At 45.0% G+C, this 22,350-nt stretch overlaps 2 protein-coding genes and 1 long non-coding RNA gene across 6 annotated transcripts in view; 2 read left to right on the top strand and 1 right to left on the bottom strand.

Moving 5' to 3' along the window:
• The first annotated feature begins 926 nt into the window (after window positions 1–926).
• srsf5a (serine and arginine rich splicing factor 5a) lies at window positions 927–6,719 on the top strand. Of its 2 annotated transcripts, none has more exons than XM_028395775.1 (8): window positions 927–1,062; window positions 3,077–3,213; window positions 3,297–3,367; window positions 3,788–3,919; window positions 4,015–4,084; window positions 5,431–5,504; window positions 5,588–5,692; window positions 5,800–6,719. In XM_028395775.1, exons 2-8 carry the CDS (start codon window positions 3,088–3,090, stop codon window positions 6,068–6,070), a joined length of 849 nt encoding a protein of 282 aa, XP_028251576.1. In that variant the 5' UTR covers window positions 927–1,062; window positions 3,077–3,087; the 3' UTR covers window positions 6,071–6,719. The 2 variants fall into 2 exon arrangements, with proteins under 2 accessions (XP_028251576.1, XP_028251577.1); XM_028395776.1 differs by having other exon boundaries at window positions 945–1,062; window positions 3,080–3,213.
• Window positions 6,720–8,630: 1,911 nt separating this feature from the next.
• The window catches only part of pacs2 (phosphofurin acidic cluster sorting protein 2), a 34,695-nt gene continuing 20,975 nt past the window's right edge, over window positions 8,631–22,350 (top strand). For all 3 annotated transcript variants that reach the window (XM_028395751.1, XM_028395752.1, XM_028395750.1), the window contains exon 1: window positions 8,631–9,051. In XM_028395751.1, the coding sequence (XP_028251552.1) occupies window positions 8,933–9,051 (119 nt within the window). In that variant the 5' untranslated portion in view covers window positions 8,631–8,932. The remainder of the gene's footprint in view (window positions 9,052–22,350) is intronic.
• Window positions 19,203–19,758, bottom strand: LOC114427622 (uncharacterized). The gene is made up of 2 exons (XR_003669472.1): window positions 19,498–19,758; window positions 19,203–19,374 (listed from the first exon to the last, which is right to left on the bottom strand). It is a non-coding gene; the product is annotated as an uncharacterized LOC114427622 (long non-coding RNA).

Genomic DNA, 22,350 nt, shown 5'->3' with positions numbered 1-22,350 from the left:
TGATGGGTCTTGTGTTGTTGCTTCAGCAGAGTGAGGCCTCATGTGATTTTAATCTCCCCCTGCCCCTCCTGCAGTGGCGTGTTTGATTGACAGCTACCCTTTCTCAGGAAGGAACTCACACATGTAACGTGTTGTAGTGACATCTCATTCCTGCTGAACGCCGTCATCACTGGGGTCGAAATTCTTCTTCATGTTCCTAAATAAGCTATATCCTTACTTATTTCTGGACATTTCACCAAGTGTATTGTGTTTAGACTTTCAGTATATTTCCAGTTGCCGGGGAGGCTGTACAGTGATCAGTATTACTTGGTCCAAAAAAAGTCTTTGGCACTTTCTACAGATCAGACCAGACAGGATTTTTTTTCTATTGTACTGTGTCAATCCTAAACCTTGTATTTTCTTTTCCTAACCTAAGACAATTTCAAGAATGATGATAGTACTAAATAAAGAATAAAGAGATGAAATACAAAGAAATGTTTGGCTTCCTGTGCTCTAACCAATTACATTTTTAATTGTTCATATCCTGGTTAAGCAGTGATTGTAATATCCAAATTTAAATATATTATTACATTTTATTTTAAATATAAATATATTTTTAATTAAATAAAATTACATTTTTTTATTGAAGGACAAACCTTCAAAAACATTTTTTATCAATAGATCATGATCATCAGCAGTTTATTGTGTTTACTTGCTCTGAACTGGGTTGCCACATCCGTGCCGCACCCCCCTTTGAGGATTCCAAGAATCTAGCTTTATTTCACTCATTATTATCCGCTATCACAATATATTCTAGTGTATTTTAACCGGAGTTTGTTTATTACACCCGAATTAGTTACGTTACTCTAAGTATCGCATGAGTTAAATAGTCAAACTGTAACCGAGTAAAACGTCACTTGCAGGACTTAACTGGCAACGTAAATCAGTAGCCCTGTTTCCGGTTCCCTGCTCTTTCGACTCACTCGCCATTTTGATTCAGTCGAGCAGGCGGCGGAGTGAAAGTTGCAGCCAAAGAGCGACATAAACAACATTAGAGCAAATCTCAAAGGAAAGAAAACACAGGTATGTGTATTTCAAAATGTGTTTGTGTTATTTTAACAACTTTGTGTCTTAGTAAATATGTGCTACAGCGATTTTGAAGCTTAAACGTTGGAATTACGTGTTCTAGCTAGCATTAGCTCGCGTTAGCTAACTGAAGGCGACCTCGAGGGGAGCCACAGGAGCGAAACTGTAGCCGAGCTAATGCGGATAGCATAGTTTAACTTAGTGGTATTAAGCAGGTAAAAAGCACAGTATCTGGCGGATGTTTAGATTTTACCTTTTACTTGTGCTCAAATATGAGCTAGAATTATGCTGCAGGGTTAAATGTATATTTAGACACGTTATCACCGAGGGCTCGACGGCGAAGGACTGGCGAGGTAAAGCTGGGCCCGAGTTTTTCAGAGCCCTAAATGGTTCTAAAGATAACAGAAACTCTGCTGCACTCGTAGTACGCCATTAGCTTGGTACGAAGTAGATAAAATGTGAATCTAATTTGTTTAAATACATATTTGGAAAACACCTGTTGTTTCCAGTTAAATGATCACAGATGATGAAATAACGTAAAATTAACAACACCTGATCATCTTAACGCTAAATTCAGAAATCGTTGTTGGGCTTTTAAACTCTGTAAACTTGGGGCCTTTGTGTGTGTTTGGTGCTGCGTAAACAAACTGTGCATAAAAGCTAACGGCTGTGAAACCGGTTGGACCAGAACTGGATCGTTTAAAGCAGGTTTTTAGTTTTAAAGTCCTCCTCGGAGCGTTTTAATATATTTTGACTTTTAAAACCAGGTTGATGTAACCACAGCATTCAAACACTGCCACCAGGATAATGATTAATTGACCTGACCACTAGGCTTGTGCAAAATCGTATCGTGTGCAATTAATCGTCAGAAACTGTCACCGATTAATATTTGCCACTTATCGATTACGGCGCACATGTGAGCCCACAGTAACAATCATGGCGGACGGCAGCGGTGTTCAGTTAAATGATGCCGAGCAGCACGTTCCTAACAGAGGTTCAACGTCTTTCACCATAAGCCGGAGCACGAAGAAAGCGCAGCGAGGCCACAACGCCGGCTACAGCTGTAGTATATAGTGCCGCGCATGCGTACGCGACATGCATTAGGTGTGACGCGTGGAGCGGTGGTTGTTGCCATAGTAACTAGATGTTTGATGTTTGTTTTGCCTCCCGATCTTTATTGACTCCACAGCAAGATAGGAAACATTACAACAGCGAAGTCTCCAGCAGATATTGGAAAGAATTCCACTCGGCCGAGAATCCGCGATACGTTTAGTCTTTGTGCTCCTTACAACGAAAGTAAGCGCTGGAAGAACGTAACAGGTTGATTTGCACCGACATACATTTAAATGTGGAATTGTCTGGATTGTTTGTATTATGTTTTTTTTCTGCTGCTGTTCTACAGTATGAGTGAACATATTCCAGTCATAGGTTCATTTGCACAGACATTCATAAATTCAGAAATTATTGTCGTTTTAAACTCCGTAAACTGCGCATAAAAGCTAACAGCTGTGAAACTGGTTTAGACCAGAACTGGATCTTCGTTTAGTTTGAAGCAGGTTTTTAGTTTTCAAGTCCTCTTCGGACTGTTTTAATATATTTGGACTTTTTTATTTGTTTTACAACCAGGTTAATGTAACCACAGCATTCAAACACCACCAGGATAATGATTAATTCAGTCAGTGGAAATTGACCTGACCACACTCATTATGTTTATGCTGCATCTGTGTGTGTTTTTTTCTGGGTTAATGTTTAAACAACACCTGACTAACAAAGAAAAAACAAAAGTTATAAGTAAACATGTCCTGAATTGTGCTGCTGAAGCTAAAATGTTGTAGCAAAATGAGTAACCAATCAGCCAGGGTTCTCGTGTGTGTGATGGATTTAAAATTAAGTTAAGACCAAATGAGGCCAGTCTGCCATCTTTTGTATATCATCTTTCAAACTATATTTACTCCACTTTTCCTCCCTCTCTGTTGAGATGTTTGCTCAGTCACATGTTCTCCCATTTCAGCAGATACCAGGATGAGTGGATGTCGTGTCTTCATCGGCCGTTTGAGCCCACACGCCAGAGAGAGAGACGTGGAGAAGTTTTTCAAAGGATATGGAAGGATCCGGGAAATCAACTTAAAAAATGGATTTGGTTTTGTGGTGAGTGTGACAGGTTGAATTTCTCCCATTTTTCTTTTCTTTTTACTCTTTACTAAGACACATTCACTGCCCTGCTTTTACAGGAATTTGATGACCATAGAGATGCAGATGATGCTGTTTACGAGTTGAATGGAAAAGAATTGTGCAGCGAAAGGTAAAGATCTACTCTCTTTTTTCCATGTTGACACAAACGGGTTGATATTGTTACAAAATTCCTTTAGGACGATTTTGGTAAAAGCTTGTGTGGGTGATAGACACAGCTCTCAAGAAAAGAACGTTCATGCAACTAATAGATGTCTTATCTTGGCAGAAAAACCTGCCATTTTGTATAAAAAGGACACTCTGTAACTGACAAGTGTGGGGTGTGTTGTCCTGACAGTTGTTTGATTATTCACTGTTAATGGTACAGTATCTCCTACATCATCATCATCAGTACTATTATCTTTCTGTTGCCTTTTAAAGCAGCAGTGTTGTGCATTTGTTTGTGTATTTCACTCTAAATACATCAGATTACAGCAGCAGACTGCTCAGAAGCTTTCAGGCTGACTGGCTCACGTTTATTGTCTTTTATCAGGGTAACTATTGAGCATGCTCGCTCCAGAAGAGGAAGAGGCGGTGGCCCTGGAATGGGACGTTTCAGTGGTGGTGGAGGCGGCGGCGGTGGTGGCGGCGGCGGCTATCGCCAGTCTCGCAGCAGTGGATCCAGGTATTTGACTTCTTTACTTTACTTTGCAAATAAAGAAAGAAAAACCTCTAATTCAAACCATAAATGTAAACCTTTACATTTTCATTGCCTTGCAGGTACGGCCCTCCTGTGCGGACTGACCACAGACTCATTGTAGAGAACCTGTCCTCGCGGATCAGCTGGCAGGTAAGAGTTGACAGAATTATGTGATCTAACTCTCACAACACAAGCTTTTGAAAAGACGTGCAAGTATTTTATAATGAAGCATTTTATTGGCTGCGTCTGTTTCTTAAGTCAGATTATATTGGAAAAAAATTGTAATCATTTGGCTAATTACAACAAAAAGCCCACAGATTTTTCTTTTTTTTTATTTACCACCATATTTCTTTCCAGACGAACACATTTTACTGGGCATTCTAACCAAAGCATATACACTTTTCTTTAACAGCTGCTCTGATATGGTTTCCTCTTATGTCAGAGGTAAATAAACACCCTCAAAGGCGGTGTCAGAAGTGTGTGGCGCCCTCTGCTGGTTGTTTTTTTCTGAATAGTGTCCATTTGGTGCCTCTCCTTACACGCAGTTGCCGCCGGTCTAAAGTCTTGGCTGGGCCCCGTAGCGGGTGAAAGTGGTCTAGCGCAGGATACGGTAGCCTTAGGAGGTCCGTAGCCACAGTCTGGAGGTTCTGTGGGCTGGCATCCCCGACTTCTGTAACCCCCCTCAAATCCACGGTCCCTTCACTCTCCTATTTGGGTCTTTTTCTGTTGCTGATGGAGCTGGGGGGGTGTTGAGTCGGGCGCACACACCCCTCCGCCTACTTGCTCTCTGGTGGTTCCTTACTTGTGGAGGCCCGGATGCTGAGTCAAGGCCGAGGGCGTATCTCAAGGGCTTAACACTGCATTGGTTCCCATTTGCTATTTGGACAAGTGGCTCTATGCTAATGTCTTCCTGTGTATGGAGCGGTAAGTAGCATAAAACTCATGTGATTGGGTTTGTTCAGGGTCGGGTGGTAAAGGGGTGTAGAGTTACAGTCTCACAGGGGGACTCATGTAAACAGTTTACCTTTTGTTGAGCCAAAATCCAAAATCTTTAAATTGTGTGAGAACAAAAAGGAACCCCACATCAGGTGTCCGCTTACTTAATCCATAATGAACACAGCTTTATCTCACATATGTTGACACAAAGCCAGTGTTGGGTCACATACAGAATACCCCCCAAAAAAACCCAAAGACAAACCTGTGTCACCTGCCAGGCGCTTTGCTATGGGACAGATTTCATACAGAAAGAAAACATGAATCATTAGAAACAATTAAAAACAAAAAGGGAAGCAACACTTCTCCACCCTCTCAATGCATTTTTGTGGCTCTTTTGTTTACATGGCCTCCATTGAAATGGGAGTGACAGAAGTCACCGATAGATACAAGTTTTCTGTGTCTGTGCTGCTCATCTCTCTCCCTGCAGGTCTGACAAGGCTCTCAGTGACACCTTGAGTATCGTTCCTTTTTACTAATCCTACGTTATGCTTTTAAAATAGGACCTGAAAGACCTGATGAGAAAAGCAGGTGAAGTTACCTTTGTGGACGCTCACAGACCCAACAAAAACGAAGGGTAAGATGCTGCTTTGTGACGAGTCTCACCCAGTGTTTTGTTTGAGGTGTGATCTGTAGGTTAATGTTTGTCTTTGAATGCAGGGTGGTTGAGTTTGCATCCCGCAGTGACATGAAGAACGCCATCGCCAAGCTCGACGGGACGGAGCTGAACGGACGCAAGCTGAAGATCTTCGAGGACAGCAGAAGGTGAGCAGTGGTCAAAAGGGATAGAGTGCAGAACTCGTGTCATGCAGCTGTATGGTTGCCGTTGTTACACCACAAATTTAAAATGACCTTTTTTCCCTCCCTTACAGTCGCAGTAAGAGCCGATCCCGCTCTCGCAGCTACTCACGTAGTCGCTCCAGAAGCCGCAACCGCTCCAGGAGCCGCTCCAGGTCACCAGGGGGCAAGGGCATGGGCAGATCCCTCTCCAGGTCTAAGTCTCGTTCGAAGTCCCGCTCCAAATCCCGGTCCAAGTCCCGCTCACGTACGCCCACCCGGGCTCAGAGCAAACAATCTCGCTCCCGGTCCCGCTCACGTTCTCGCTCCCGGTCCCGTTCTGCCTCTGCAGACAGCAAACACTGAGATCAGCAGTGCACCTGTAAGAGTAAAATAGACTGATAGTTGGTCACCATGAGCAAAGATGGTGGTTTAACATTTTTTTATTTTTTAAATGAAGGGGAGAAATTGCCTTTCACACTGCTTCTTTTGAAAATTAACCTGCACACATTTGGCTTTAATTTGTGTGTCATTCTTAGTTTGGGATGAGCTTCCAGAGGAGAATGAGAAGGCGAGAGTTTAAGAAATTGTTGATGATTTTGCTCTTTTTAGGACCCCTTCGTATCGTTATAAAGTATTTTACAGAGATGATCAGCAGCTCTTCGCTCACCGCCGCAGCTGTCCGCCATGCTTTGATTCCATCCACCCTGGGAGTCTTCACAGGAGAGCTATCACTCCTGGCATTGCTGTGAAACTGTGATTTTTGTTTTTTGCTTCCGATGAGGCGCCTCTACATGTGTTGCGTTCACTGCAGGTAATTTTTTTTCTGATGTCTTGTGTCATGATGTTGGAATCTGGATTTTTGGACCGGTTGCTTTTTTTTCTTTATTTTTTTAATTTGTCAAGCGTTTCTAAATTTCTTTACCTAACTCCAACCTGTCGGGTGTAACGATCATAACTGTGTCTCTTAATGTTTAATAATTTCATACTAATAAAAACCCTGATATAGTGAGAATACTCTGTTATGTTGTTTTTAAAGGAACGTCTATTTGTTTTAATACATGCTATGAAGTCAAGTCTGTAGCCAACAGTGAGGAATACCTGTGATCTAAGGCAGAAATTGCTTTTATTCCTGGCACTTAGCTTAGAATTAGCCCTAGTTTATATAATCGTGCCTTCCCATATTTGACACAGTATTATTGAATCCACTAAAGTAGCATAAAAGGGGACAGTGTTCTTCCTAAGCTGTGAAATATTTTTCTTTTTTTAGGACACAACGTAGAAGAAAATAAAATAAAACTACTTTAAAACATAAATTAGGGAATTGCAAAAAGTATTTAGAGATTAAGTGGAATTTAACTTAAATGTAAAAAAGTCAACAATCACAATAAATAATGCTAGGATGGAAAATTAAATGTTTATATAAACAGAGAATTGGCAGCATGTGCGGGCTGCAGGCCAGAGCTGCACTTCTCACTCTTGACGTCTGTAGTTGCAGAATATGGAGCCACCTTGGCTGAATACAGATGAATTAGCAGTCGTGTTAATGGGGTGTTTTATCATTCATCAGCATGAGTATGAATTCCAACTGGAATGAAACGAGACTTTAAATTCATTGTCTGCTTTGCACCTGTGTGTTAAAGTCCAGTCCAGGCCAGTCGATGCCCTTTGGTCTCTGATATCAGCCTGAAGTGACACATTTATCTCTCATATTAATCACAGAGCTGGGTAATGTTTACAGAGAGTTTAAATATGGCGTTATTTAATTAATAGAATCGAATGGAAACATGAAGAAGAAGATTTTACATGAAAATCTCTGGAACAACAGCGTCGGTGTCTCTCACTTATTTTAAAGGTGAGAGCTGTGGCCCCTGACAGCGCGCACAGAGAGGCCGGCAGTGGATTAATGTGGTAACAGCTTATCTAGCAGCTCATAACTAATCCTTAAAGTGACACGATGCATGCAGGCTCGGACTGGTTCCTCCTCACAACAGCAGTAAAACACGTATGTAAAGTAAACACTAATGGTTTAAACACTGACTATGATCACCACACGGGGGCAGCACCTGCTTAGAGCAACAAGGCAGCTGCAGGGGTACGAAAGTATGAATGATGGAGTTCAGATATATTACCAGAAAAATGAGGGCTGATTTACTAGGAAACGCTGACGTTACCTGTCATTGATCACCTTTTTAGATTGATCTGTGGCCTGATCCTCACTGTGCAAACTAACATCAGTCTAATTAAACCATAAATATTAAAGTCAGCAGGCGGTTCACTGGAGGAACTGCTTTTACTTTCACACTTTGATTGTATTACTTTCTACCTGCCAATGCAGCTGCTGGGAGCCCCTCAGTGACGACACATATGAGAGGTGATCAGTGCCCTGTGCGCCTCAGAGCCATTCCAGGTGTGGTGGATAATTAGTGCCACAATTACATTAAAATAAATCTGTGTGTACTGCTGAGCATGTGCAGTCGCTGCCTTTGTAACTAGTGGTTGTGCAGATGAAGCCTCAGCACTGACACTGACCACATTCACATCATGCCTGACCATCGCACCATCATCCGTAAAAACAACAACAAACAAATGCATATGAAAGAAAGATAAGCATCAAATGAATCTTACTGTGAAAAAACAACTACATGGGTACATCTAAAGCAGCAAAACATTAATTTAAAGTCCCGCAGTCGATAAAAGTTTTGGCACTTTTGCTCATTTATTAGACTTTCAGGTGTGATCCATGTGACCTGACTTGCTTGTGTTGTTAATTAATATCAGTTGAGTCCACCAGAAGGGGGCGTGACTCTGATTCTGTGTTCAATCCTAGTCTACGGATTCGGTTGATGGTGAAGCTTTTATTTTGAAAAGATAAATGAACCTCCTGCCCTCCCGCGGTGGCACCATTCACCCTCCATACCCTGGGAGCAGCGTGGTAGGCACAACAAGCTCCGCGGTCGCTCGCTCGGTTGGTCGCTCGCTCGGTCGGTCGGTCGTTGCGCCCCATCCTGCCGCTCCGCCGCAGTCCTTCCCCTGGCTCAGAGCACCACACCGACCTCCACACTGACGGAGAAATGAGCTCCTCCTGCGCCGTCCGGATCGCACTAACGTGAGCGTGTGACGGCTCTTCCTCACGGACACACACGCACACATTCACATACAGAAGACCCGCGCCGGCTTGCTGTTTACAAACCTCCGTGTCGGACAGTCCCACCCGCAGCCAGGACCATGGCGGAGAGAAGCGGCCGGCTGAGTTTCCCCGGCAGCGGGGCTCTCAACAGACCGGTCCCCATGAACCTGTTCGCCACATGGGAGATAGATGGATCCTCCCCGAACTGCATCCCGAGGTAAGCCGCTGCTGTTGGAACTTTAGAGGCAGTCTGCAGTGCTGTCATGTATCAGGGCGCTAACAGCTGCACAGCTAGCTGCTGCTGCTGCTGCCGCCTCAGGGTGCCAGCAGCCGGATGCCCATGCAGGCCCTGCAGCGGGATCATCCTGCCATCTGCAGCTCTGTTTACATGTGATTAAAACACTACAATCACTGCAGCTCCAGCAGCCTTCACATGTCTGCACAGCATCGCTGAGCCAGGCTGCACCATGGAGCAGCTCAGGGTTCATCCATCAGTGCCACAGCCCTGAAGCTGGATCTGATGAATTTATTCATTAACACTTTAAATGTGGCCCAGAAAAGTACAAGTCAGGTAAACTGTTTTCCTTCATCCAGCTCAGAGCCTCAGACAGCAAACAGGAGGCAAACTCCAAACTCCAAGTCTGCAGTCAATCAAAGAAAATCAGAAATTCCTCAGATTTAAACTCCTTAAATTGAATAGATTTTGGCATTTTTGCTCCTTTATGTAACTTTCAGCTGTAATCCAGAGCGAACCGCTTTATGTTCTGTTCTAGATTTAATAACTAAAACAACAATTTACTCTCATTTTGTCATTATCTGATCTAGAATTTGGACATATTTGGGTTTCAGGCATCACCCTGGTCTTAACAAAGATTAACAATGTTTGAGGGACAGGTTTTATTTTGAGATATAAGTCCTTGATGTGTGGTCTATTTTTGAACATTTGGACCCAAAGCAGGTCAGATTTTAGGAGGTGAGACCTGTTAAGTGTTCTGTGCTTCAGACGTGGGTCAGCAGCTGTCATCCTGTGGCATAAAGGCAAAAAGCTGTCATTAATATGAAGGCTAATGTGTGTTTTTGTCTTTTTAAACTGATGACGGTCTCTCCTTAGCTTCACTCCCTCTCTATCCTCTTAAGTTAATACCTTCAGTGGGCATTACATTGCATGGCTTTTAGCTGAAATAAGTCTAATTCATTTCCAGGAATAGCATAACAGGGCTGTGATTCAGCAGAGTGGATAAACAGGTTCCTGTAACTAAAAAGTGCCGGGTTCAGTCCTTGCTGACCCTGCAGGGCTGGCGGCGGTGGTGGCGGCGTGGCTTCTTACACGAAGCGGCTTCGATTCGCTGGATGTGTGAGCGCGCTCAGACGCTGCAGCAGCTTCGCTGTCGCTCAGGCTGTGGCTGTGTATCGACCGCTGCCTGTCAGAGGTTAGACAGGAGGAACCCAGGTCCCTAACCAGGTCTGTGGTCAATCCACACGAGGTGGACTGCTGCCTGTCTGTTTGGTTGCTGCAACAAGCCTCCCTGACTTTTTCGTAGTTGCCATGGTGACCAGTCCCAGCCCAGATTCCCAGATTCTGCATGCATTTATTCATTTCAAAACAACGTTTTATGAGGCAGGATTCGTCTTACAGGAAGGCGACAGACATGAACATGCTGTTCGGAGAGCTCTCTTCCATCTGCAACAAGCTTCTCTGCCATTTTATGTAGGGATGTCGCGATCAGGTTTTTTTTTTGCCCTCGAGTCCGAGTCATTCGATTTTGAGTATCTGCCGATACCTATTAAGCTGGATTAATCCTAATACATATATATCCGAGTCCTGATCGGGAGGTAATGTCCAATTCCGGTTGCGTCTGAAACCACTTAATCAAACCCGACTTCCGATCACAAGATCGGATCTGGACATCCCTAATGTTTCGTGCACTGATTCAGCCCAGGAGGCCGTATCACCCTGTAGATACAGGCCATGGGTTTTATCGTGTTTTATTGGTTGTCACAGTCACAGCTGAAGGTGACTCGCATGTTATTTTTTTATTGCTTCCTCCTCTCTCGGTAGCCGTTTGAGCAAAGCTTTTCAAAAAGAAAATCACCTTGCAACATCGTTATTTATGCCTTCCTGTTACAAGCATGGTTCTAGCACCCTCCTCTTGATTTTCTTTAACTGTTATCTGTCCTGTCTGTTCCTTCATTCCTCTGTACGCCCTGCTCACCTCGCCGCTGCTGTGAGCTCTCTGAAGCCCAAAGCTATTAGGCCGGGAGGCTTATAGAAGTGCTGCCTCTGCACTGATCGCACGTTTCCCAGAGTCACTTCAGAGCACGTGTGGCCGCACGCTGAGATGCTTCATAATCACCTGTTGCAGGTGAGGGAGGGGCCGTTATCACAGAGCTCATGGAGGGGAGACATGATAACTGCTTGTGACCAAAATGAAGTGGAAACTGAAATGTTCCCATGTGCAGTTTTTATGAGGTAGTTCAGAGTTATCAGACTCTGCTGCTGCTGCTGCTCATAACAGGATATGAAGGACATGAGGGGTGAAGGAGGGCTGTCATTATGCAGCCTGCTTTAGCATCTGTCTGACATCCTGAGTGTGAAAGTGAAATGTGGTGTTAAATCGTGCCACCTCACCGTGAGAGGCATTTGAATGAGCGCCTTCTCATCGCTAACATGTTGCTACAGATGCACGCTTATATATAAAGATGGACGTCTCTTCAAAGTGCCTCTTCAGACCTTTGCCCCGCGTGCTGTTAAGCTCTTGAGGGCAAATAGCTGTGCTTTCCTTCTCGGTATTTTTGAAGTGGGCATCAGTTGCATTTCTGCACATCAGCCCACAGGCGTGAAGCTAAATGATACCAGAGATGGGGCCAATCTGTGAGACAGAGCCGGGATTGAACGGGCCCTCGAGCGGCAGCTGGAGCCAGTAGGCTGTCATATTTGGGCCTGTTGGAGGCGAGAGCGCTGAGATGTCGCTTTGAGCGGCAGCGAGACACTTGCTCTTTTGTCCTCTGGCCATGCTGGGATGGTCACTCTGCGGGAATGTAGAGTAGGATGAAGGAGAGGCAGTTAAAGGCTCTCATTGTTCCATGTTCCCTTGTTGTTCTTGTTGTCCTGCACTCAGTGCCTGGGCTGCACCAATGTTTGTGAGTTTAGACGAGGCTGAGAGGCTGCAGACTCTCCTGCAGGGCTGTGCTTAGTGATGCTTCCAGCTAAATGCTAATGCTAACAATGGTTTTGCTAATACACATGCATAAAAAGTACCTATTGAAGAGTCATCCTCTGAGGACCATGAACATTCCCAATTTCATCACAAGAACCCATCCTCATTGTGAAAACAGAGATGAGTAAATTCAGTAGGATTCATCATCTGGGAACAACGCATGTCTCATGTTGCTGGTGGTGATGTGATCCTAGAGATTAAAATACCAGCCAATCAGTGAGATTCATACTCTGGGGACCATGAACATTCTTTTTAAAACTTAATGTTTTTATTGAAATAGTCAAAAATATACTTTTTGATTTTGAAATACTTTAATAATCCCATCAGGGAAATTGCTTAAGGCTGCCCAGCAAGAAGCGCCACACACCAGTGAGTGCACTGGAGGCAATGCAGGTAAAGTGCCTTGCCCAAGGACACACAACATTGACTAGGGAGGACTTGGGATCGAACCACCAACCTTCTGGTTATTGGACAACCCTGCTCTACCACTGAGCCACTGCTGCCCAAACTGAGCCACTGCTGCCCAAACTGAGCCACTGCTGCCCAAACTGAGCCACTGCTGCCCAAACTGAGCCACTGCTGCCCAAACTGAGCCACTGCTGCCCAAACTGAGCCACTGCTGCCCAAACTGAGCCACTGCTGCCCAAACTGAGCCACTGCTGCCCAAACTGAGCCACTGCTGCCCTTACTAGTAGTCCTTAAGTAAACAAAGTAAGTAAAAAATAAGTAAAAAGTAGTAGTACTTTCTACTTTTGAGCTGTAGTTCATGACGATTAATCCCACGAGGACCATGAACATACAAGATTAGCTGTCACCTGATCACATAGCGCTTGAGGCATTTGACTGAAAATCATATATTCCAGCCATGCTGTGATTCAGACCATGAACCTGTCGAATGTTAATTGCCAAAATATGAAAGTCATTAAAGTTATCTTCTGAGGATCATGAATGAGTCCACAGCATTTCACAGCCTTCTGCCTATAGTTGCTGACATCTGTCTGGACAGTCACCTGTCACCTGTTGTTCTGTGAGCGTTAGGTCAGGTCCTGCAGCAGCAGTCCTGCTGATGCAGCCCGAGAGGGCACACGCTCTGGAGGAGCCGTGACTGCAGTCAAAAGTCAAGGCTGACGGAGATAACGTGTAGACGTCAACATCAGATTACTGTAAACATCCCGGTTGAACCAGCGGGGGTGTTTGTGGTGCTAAGGTCGTCCTGTATGTATCCAGCTTCATATCAGCTGCTTCTGAAGAGCAGCCGACACACAGAGAGGATTTAATCAGCTTTGGGTGGAAGAAGGTGAAAACTGCTGAATGAATGAAAGACAGCTTTTGTGTCAGAAAGAAAAAAAAAGTCTTCGCCATGCATCTGCAGCGCTGACGCTCTATTAGCATACGCTGCTCAAATTAAATTCATGCTAATTGGAAAACAGACCATGTGTCTCCAGAGATATGAAGGTGAAAATGACATTTCTTCTTCAGTTCAGCGGTGCTTCTTAGAAGGAAACATCTCTGATGCAGAAGCCGGCCTGGGCCAGTGTGTGTGCTGCTGCTGTACATGTTGGGTCCAACATGCTCCTCAGCTGATCTTAGACTAAATAGACCTCAGAGTGCAGACTCCACACACACTGATAAGATATGAAGTCAAACACTGCATGTTTGCCACATGGACTGATTCATGTCTTTGAGCATTTTAGAACCTTTCAGCTGCTTGTTTTGGTTTTTTCAGCACACACCACTGTTAGCGTGCTCTCTTTGGTTACATCCGCCTCACTTGTCAATCCAAATCTCATCCGCCTCTCAATTCTGCTAATAGATGAACTCTGAAGAGCGCCGCCACGTTGGAGGTGACCTTATTCTCTAAATGTGGCTCAAATCATTAAAAATTGCAGTGTGATTACCGGCTCTGAAAAGGCAAACGAGCGATGTGTCAGACCTTTGTGGCAGATGTAGGTGAGATTATATGGAGGCTGCTCTCCAGCGGTGGAGGCTTAGTGCAGTTAGGAGGAAACGTGACAGTTCTGGAGTGCTCGGCGTGCCGGCTGCCTCGTCCCTGTTTGAGTGAACCGTTCCTTTATCGTCCAGGCGTGCGTTTATGGAGAATACTGATACGTTGTTGAGAGCTTATTATGATTTATGAGTGAACATGTGCAGGAAATGACTGAACTCAGAGGCTGAGAGTGCGTTTCCTGCCTGAAGTTGTTATTAAAGTCTTAAATTCTGTTAATATTCATCACGTCAGCGCCATGATTTGACATTTTTATTTGTTCTTCCTCATTTTGCCTGGTGGAAACGTGGACTTATTGTTTCTCTCTGTGTTTCTGACTTCCAGGGAAATCCTTGTAACACATTATTAGTCCCAGGTTCCCATAGCGACGCTGGTATTACTGTTGACAGCAGGTGTATGTGTTATTGGTTGCTGGCATTATCGTGAATGTGTGTCTTCATTCTCGGCCCTGCAGGCCGGGTTGTGGGTTCGCCTCCTTGGCAGCAGCCCGTGTGAGTGGAGGGAGTTTTATTCTATTTTAGTTCTTTGAGCCTTGAAGAACTTTTTTTTCCTCAGAATCGGGAGCATGGAGGAGAAATGTAGGTCAGCTTCCTTTTGGAAAACTTGCAGCCCAGCGAGGAGAAGGCTTAGAAGGTTTAACATATTGAAGTCATTAGGAAAGCTGCTGTGCCACGTCTGGCCTCGTGCTCCTGGGTGGCTGAGTCATGTGACCAGCTCGGTCCACGCTCTCCGCCGGAGTCCTCCCTGATGCATCAGCCGGACAGATGGACACAGTGAGAATCCTGAGGTCGGCACCAGCAGCTCTGAGCTCCCCGGGCGGCTGGAAACGAGCGTTCGTTATCGCTGCCAGTCATGAAATCAGCATCCCTGTACAAACCTGTGAGCGTCACCTTCTCTGACCTGCTGCATGCCGGGCGGCACGGCCCGGCTAATCTGCTGCAATCCAGACACGGAGTGAAGTGAAGTGAAGTTTTTAAAATGATTCATCAGCTCGGCTGTTCAGTTTAGACACATGTAGCCCAGATCGGAGGATGTTTGGTGTCTGACCTGTCTGCAGGACGGAGCTCTGCTGTCTCTTTAATCCATATTTGTTTTAGCAGAGAGCGGATATTAAAGCTTCACTTACAGCTTAGAGAATAGACAGGCTCACTCTGTGAAGTAGGTTACTGTGTGATGTGTGACCCCATAAAGCAAATATTCTGCTCCAACAACGGGCCATAAAACCAGTCAGCTGATGGTCCAGGAAGGCCTGTCCGCAGGAGGGAGCAAAGAGAAGGTCTATATATATATATATATATATATATATATATATATATGGACCAATGAAAGGCTCGTTTCTGTTTTTAATACATAATTTCAGATTTAATCTCATTTTAGCAAAGCTATACTTACACCCAGTCAGTCAGCAGCTCACCATTATCTGTGAAGTTTACAGATCAATAAGAGTTATGTTGATGTTAATGTCACCATCAGTCCAGCGTTAGCTGCAGCTGCTAACTGCTAACAACTGTAACAGTACCGTAGCTCCATTATTTGGATTTACATTGATCCCCAGTTTAGGTGGAACAGCTGCAGCAACCTCTGGAAGCAGGGACTCGGTTCTTGTAGCGTCTATATTTAGTATGTTCCAAAACACCCTGCGGCTACACGCATAGCATCTGATTGTCTCTGCTGCGATTAGCTGATTAGCTATTTTAGTCACATTCAACGTAGCACCAGTTGTACTTTCTCACACAGACACACATCTTTAGTAATATGTTTGCTACCACACAAATATTTAGCATCTTAAAACGGACAAACATCACCTTGTAAAGGACTTCTTCTTCATTATTTCCGGTGCTTTATGGCTCACAGAGCGGCACTTTGTTTGAATATGTGCTTTAAAACAAGCTGCATCAAATGTCCCAAACACAGACTGCTAACAGGCCATCAGATTAACACAGTGCCAGACTGAACCTTTCAGCCACTTCACTCAGTAAGCGTCCATATAAACGGACAGAGTCCACTTCCAGCCTCCAGCTGCCGGGCTGCGGCGCTGAGAGGAGGTCCCGCCTGAAGGGCTCTTCATCCAGCAGCACACAGATTAGTGCAGATGTGCTTCCTCTGTTTGGACTGCACAGTTCATTTGCTCTATAATTACTCAGACAACAGAGTGAGGCCCGCTTGTCTTTTTTTGTTTTGCAGTTATAGCTGCTGGTATGAACAGCATCCTGTGGGCCGCTGCAGGCCAGCTGTGAGGGACCTGAAGTGCTGTTTGTTTCATTCAGTCTGAACGTCTTTCTCTCTGACACCAAATGAAACTCAGGTGGACGGTTATTTAACATTTAGAGGCCTTAATGTGATGTTTTTATTTATAAAAGACAAACAGGAAAGCATTTTGTCACCACTGTGCTCGATAATTCACTTTCCCGTGTCCTCTCCTTCCTGATTTCAGAATGTTTGAAAGGATGATTTTCATCAGATGTTCTTCTTTTAAATTAGATCCCCGTTAAAAACCATCTTTTTGGACCTTGGCTGATCCATAAAGACATGCAGTGTGTCGAAGAGCTTGACTTTCCGGCACAGACTTGTGGCCTAACATCTACTAACATCACTGATACATGTTGTTTGCAAACGTCCTGGATGTGTCGGGCAGGGTTGAGCTGAAGTGATTTGTAGGTGTAGAGATGATTACAGTGGGGGGTCGGGCACTCGGGCATCACGGGTGGAGCAGCGTGCCGCACGGCGCTGAGACAAAGCTCTCATCTGTATTCCAGCTTGTGTTGCGGGCCCCTCCCGGGGGCTCTCAGAGGGCACAGATCACTTTGTGTTCTTCGCTGGATCAGATTCTTCACACTTGGCCGTGGCTGTGGGCTGGCGGCTGGATGCCTCCGTCAGCTGCTTTACCAGCAGCGCTCGCTGCAGACTGCTCACCTACATCCTCACGTCTTCTTCCTGTAACACAGACACAGGCTCACAGATACTCCCAGCTGTCTCTGGAGGTGAAATCACTCTCATTGTGGTTTTAATTGTTTCTAGGTCACTCTCAGTCTGAGCTGATGGAGGACGCTGAATTCAGATCTGCCTGTCCTGCATTTTTAATGGAGGGCATTCATTATAGATTAAAAAAAAAAAGGATTTCTACATCTGGTTTGGTGAACGCAGCCCAACATGAGAGCTGCTTCACTGTGTCCTCTCATCACTCACAGCAGAGATCTGGCTCTGCAGCGTCCAGCAGGGTGTGTGTTTCTGTGTGTGTGTGTGTCTTCTCTGCTCAGCTCAGAAATAGCTCAGCTGTGTGTAAAATTAAGGGATGTCTGATTACTGGAGGAAATAAAGGAGGATATATTTGGATAAAACAAACAGAGCCGAGGCTGCAGACGTGTGTTTCAGACAAAGGAGGAGCGGTGTTCATTTTCCATTCGTGCACACAGACGGTGGATTCAGGCTTGATGGAATCTTTCAGGGTTATCCTGGTTTATTTCTGTTACAGGTGTTGCGTCAGTCAGCAGAAAGAGCTTTCTAAGGCTTTGCAGGGAGGCACATTCTGCCTCTGGACGTATCAACCACGTCCTTTTTTTTGTTTTTTTGCTCTCTGATAATGAACATGTTTTCATCCTGTGCTTGCTCTGGTTTAGACCTTAGCCTTGGTTATAGTAATAAAAACACTGGTAGCGTCTGAATCTTACGTCTTATCGACCCATCCACCAACCCCGACCTGCTCTCTGCTCCAGTTTTGTGAGACATCATTAGTTCGTTCAAAAATTAGTTCAATAAGTTGTGAAGGTAAACTAGCCTGCTAGTTAGCGTGTTAGCCTGTTGTATACAGACACAGTTAAAGTGTGTGTTACTCCTGGAAGTCATTGTGTTGCTGTAGTTCCATGGCATGGCTGTGGTTACCCAAAATGCGCTCCCCCTGTTTGAAGGACCAGCAGCCGCCACTGATCGTCATCTTGTTACCATGACAACCGAGACCCCAATGTAATTTGTTTCTAGATTCTTCTTTAGTTTTGCTGAAATATTAAATTTATGGGAGGACTGTCTAAAGATCGGATTTAAAAACAATATATATACATATATTCATGTGTATTTCTATCCCTCTGCCTCCGTCTGATCAGGATCAGAGCCTGCAGGTGTGTGTTTGCTCCTCAGCACCTTCAATAAGTTTTATCTCCCCTGCTGCAGCTCTTTTATGGAAGGATGAGCGCCTCGGACGTGATTTCATTCAGCAGCTCTGGTGTCTGGAAAAACTCGTAAACCTCCGTCCGCCTCACATCCAGGTTACACAGACTGGAGACGCTGCTGTAGATATGAGTCCATTACCACAGACGTTCATGTTAAAAAAAGGAGGAGTAAACGTGTTGATCACCTGGTTCGTGGATGTTTTTTGATAACAGGTGGGTGGTGTCCCAGCTTGCTGGCTGCCTGCCTGTGTCAGCACCACCTTTCTGCCTGTGAGCAGCTGTAGCCTTCACACGGAGCTTCGAATGTGTCTGCTCAGGTTGTGATTGATCATCCATCACTCACCTGTAGCCTTCCACACTTTGTTTTGCTCTTGTTTTAGATCTTGGCACCATATTGAATTTTTAGATCATGAGACATTTGAGAAAACTTGTGTGTGTGTTTTTCTTTGAAGATTCCATTGAGGCATCTTTCCCCTCAGACACAGAGTTTATTTTTACCCTCCGACATGTGTGATGCTAGCTTAGCCTCTGCACTCAGTGTAACATGCTACCGCCACAGTGACACTGAAGACACCTCTGCTGTGTGCGAGGCTAATTAACAGGCCACAGTGCAGTGCGCCATTGAGCAGATGCCAGAGTATTAAAACAAAAGGTGTGTGTGTCTCTGTGTGTGTGTGTGTGTGTCTGTGTGTGTGTTCACACACAGACTGAAGCTCAGACATGGCCCTGTGCCCTAATAGCTCCCTGTATTAATAAAAGATAAGCAGCAGTCAATTATTGAGCTGTCAGGGTGACGTTCAGGACGACACGGGCTGGAGGGCAGAGGGGAGGCGAGGAGGCGGCAGAGACAGAGGGACGGTGTGTGCATCCTCACCCCCCACCCCCCCATCCTGTTCATCCATCACCTGACCCTGTCTGTGTCTGATTTTGTCTCTTTAGTTTTATTTCTGCAAAAAGTGTAAAGAAAACTAAAGATGGCACCTTTTATTTTTAACACCTGTGTTTATTTTTACTTTTGTTTCGGTTCCATCAGATGTGGTTGTTGTCACTGTTTCCGTCCTTCACTTTCATTTTGAGGCATGCTTTCTGTTTCACTCTCCTGGGCTGTTCTCCTTTTGAAGCTTCCACAGTTTCCTTTTGCACTCGTTATTATCCTGCTGTGCAAATTAAAAATTAAAATTCAGGCTCTCCCACACACACACACACACACTCCAGGTTGTTTACAGCTGAACAAATACATTAAAATGCAGCCGGCGTTTTCTTCTTTTTGTACTTACATGTCTCTTTCTGTACTTTCCTCTCTCAGAGCCAATTAGGAAATACCGAGGTTGACACTCCCTGTGTAATGTAAAGATAAACATCTGAAACGCTATTCCTGTTTTTCTTCCACCTAACAGCTAATTGGCGTTCCTGTGTCGGGCTGTGTCAGAGGAGAGCGCGTCCTATTCGCCTCCTTTTATGATAAAAGCGTGCTGTGAAGGTGTGAAGAGGCCGAGGCAGAGCCCTATCTGTCAGCCTTTCAATGATCCACTGACACACATTCTCTGACCAAATATGAGCTATCAGAGGCGAGGGCAGCGCTCGGGACGGAGTTTAGACTTTGCCTTCGGTTGTCTGTTTATTATTCATGAGAGACGGTTTATGTTGGAAGCACAGCGGCTTCAAAGAAGGGACGGATGCCTGTAAAAAAACATGCTGCTGTTTGTTTTGTTGCTGCATGTGTGTACACAAAATATGATGTCATTTAACCTACAAACTCAGCCAGCTGTTTTTAGACGGATAAATCCAGGTTGATTAGAATAATTGTTTATATTTTTAGAAGCTGGCACCACAGACACAGACAGAATCAGCCTTTAGCACTTCCTGTTTGTGTCGCATCCACTGATGCACAGACAGCAGCTCACACTGGGTTACTTTGATTCTCAAGAAATGTGCCTTTTCCAGGCAAACACACACACAGACACACACAGACACACACAGACACACAGAGACACACACACACACACACACGAGTGAATCTTCTGACATGCTTCTCCACTAAAAACCCTGAAATGAGTGTGTGTGTGTCTCTCTCTCTCTCTGTGTGTGTGTGTGTGTGTGTGTGTGTGTGTGTGTGTGTGTGTGTGTGTGTGTGTGTGTGTGTGTGTGTGTGTGTGTGTGTGTGTGTGTGTGTGTGTGTGTGTGTGTGTGTGTGTGTGTGTGTGTGTGTGTGTGTGTGTGTGTGTGTGTGTGTGTGTGTGTGTGTGTGTGTGTGTGTGTGTGTGTGTGTGTGTGTGTGTGTCTTCCTGTCAGAGCTATCTTCTCTTGTCAGACAGGTTGAACTCCAATCTATTTTAGGCTCGGTGTGTTGCGGAGCTTTGTGACTAGTATACACACTCTCTCTCACACACACACACACACACACACAGACTCTGTCACTTCACTACATCGTCTCCTCAGCCAGCCGGTAAATCCCACAGCTGAATATTGCATGAGCAGCTGAGCGCTGGAGAGCCCCCGGCACACGCCTGAATAATGGGAAAGAACCATAGCAGATTGATTAAAGTGTGTGTGTGTGTGTGAGAGTGAGAGTGTGTGTGTGTGTGTCTGTCTACCCCAGCAAAGCACTGCTTGGCCCCTTCTTTTTTTTAACCTACTCCCATTTCCTTATGCGTGTTTCTGACTCTCTGACACATGTGTATATATATATATATATGGATGTCAGCCACATCCTCAGCTGCATGATAACACACGTGCTCCTTTCAGTGGTTCGTGGTGTTCACACTGAAATGCACAGCAGCTACAGAGTCTGCAGTGCCCTGAAGCTTCCATTTGTTAGCGTAGCATTAAGTACAGAAATCTGCCTCGTGGCAGCATTCATGCCTTGTTGTAATTAGTGGTTTTTCATTCATTGTAAGATGTAAACAGGCGTAAATGTTTGATGAACAATGGCGTGTGCAGTCAGGCACGTGTCTGCTGTGCATCGAGCTCTTATCCTTCAGAAAACTCTGGACTGTCTCCCAAGATGTGCATCAGCGGCTAATTATAGTTTTACCTCTGTCCTTGAGCAGGACGCTGGACTCGGAGCTGAAGAGGGGCGCTGTGCAGTGGCTGCTAATACACAGGGTGAGGTCAGGCGGAGGTGATGCAGCAGCTGCAGTCTTCTGTCGTTACCTCTGCAGATGTTTGTTGTGAGTTTGTAGAATGAGACACGTCTTGTCACCATTCTGAATCGCAGTCTTCTAATAACGATGGACGTACGGTGGATCCACGCATCTGTCACCGCCTGAGCGCCGCTCTTAACCCACGCCTGCACGCCGTCTTATTCTGTAAGGATGAACAAGCGTCATTAAGAGTCAGCGTTGCAGCACCGAGAGTTCGTCCTCTGCTCTGAATCTGACATCAGAGATAAACAGACTGACACAGCTGTAAGACGTCTGGATGAGTGAAGCAGAGGGGCGGAGTCATTCTTATTTCTTATGAAAGGTTGTTGTGTGCGGTCAGAGTCATTTAGAGCAACAAACCTTCCAGATGTGTGTTCATCAGAAATAAATGATTTCCAAGCTTTGATATGCAGTGTCTAACAGTCTCATGTGGTCACAGAGTGTTATGAGTGTTGGAATGATTAACTACGTTTGTATGAAGTTTTGTACTGAACTACTTTTATTATGCGATCATGTAAGACTGTCAGTGAATTGTTGGAGTCTTTCAGACTTCGTGGTCGTTTCATGTTCTTTGGTCAGTCCTAAACTATGATCCAGTAATCTGAGCTGTGAGTAAAGCACCTCCTCAGGTCAGGAACCACCTTTTCCTGTCAGAAGTCTGCTCCTGCAGGAAGCGGCTGTGCCTGAGAGTTGTGTGCAGGCAGATGTCAGAGCTTGAAACCAAATCTGAAGGCCGTCAGATCTGTTTTTGCACCGTCTGAAGTAAATTGTTGCATCAGGCTGAGTCTGTGCTGCTCGCTTTCTTCTGCTTTTGGATTCATTATAAGCAGCAGCTCCACTCTCACCGCTTCTACTTCTCTTTTAATCACTTTCTACTTTCACTCTCTGAGACTGAACTTAACCGCTTTGCTTCCAAAGTGTCATTTAGTAGCTGTAGCAGGCAGCTTGTTATCAGCCTTAGAAGATGGTGGAGACCATCTTTTTAGA

The sequence above is a fragment of the Parambassis ranga genome, chromosome 22 (assembly GCF_900634625.1).
Source record: "Parambassis ranga chromosome 22, fParRan2.1, whole genome shotgun sequence".
In the NCBI taxonomy this organism is placed as follows: domain Eukaryota; kingdom Metazoa; phylum Chordata; class Actinopteri; family Ambassidae; genus Parambassis; species Parambassis ranga.
The sequence above is the reverse complement of the archived record's forward strand: the minus strand, read 5'-3'. Positions and strand labels throughout refer to the sequence as shown.

Coding starts and splice junctions, on each gene's coding strand:
- srsf5a (XM_028395775.1), top strand. CDS start 3,088: ATGAGTGGATGTCGTGTCTTCATCGGCCGTTTGAGCCCACACGCCAGA. Junction 3,368..3,787: donor AAAGAATTGTGCAGCGAAAG/GTAAAGATCTAC, acceptor GTCTTTTATCAG/GGTAACTATTGAGCATGCTC. Junction 4,085..5,430: donor CCTCGCGGATCAGCTGGCAG/GTAAGAGTTGAC, acceptor CTTTTAAAATAG/GACCTGAAAGACCTGATGAG.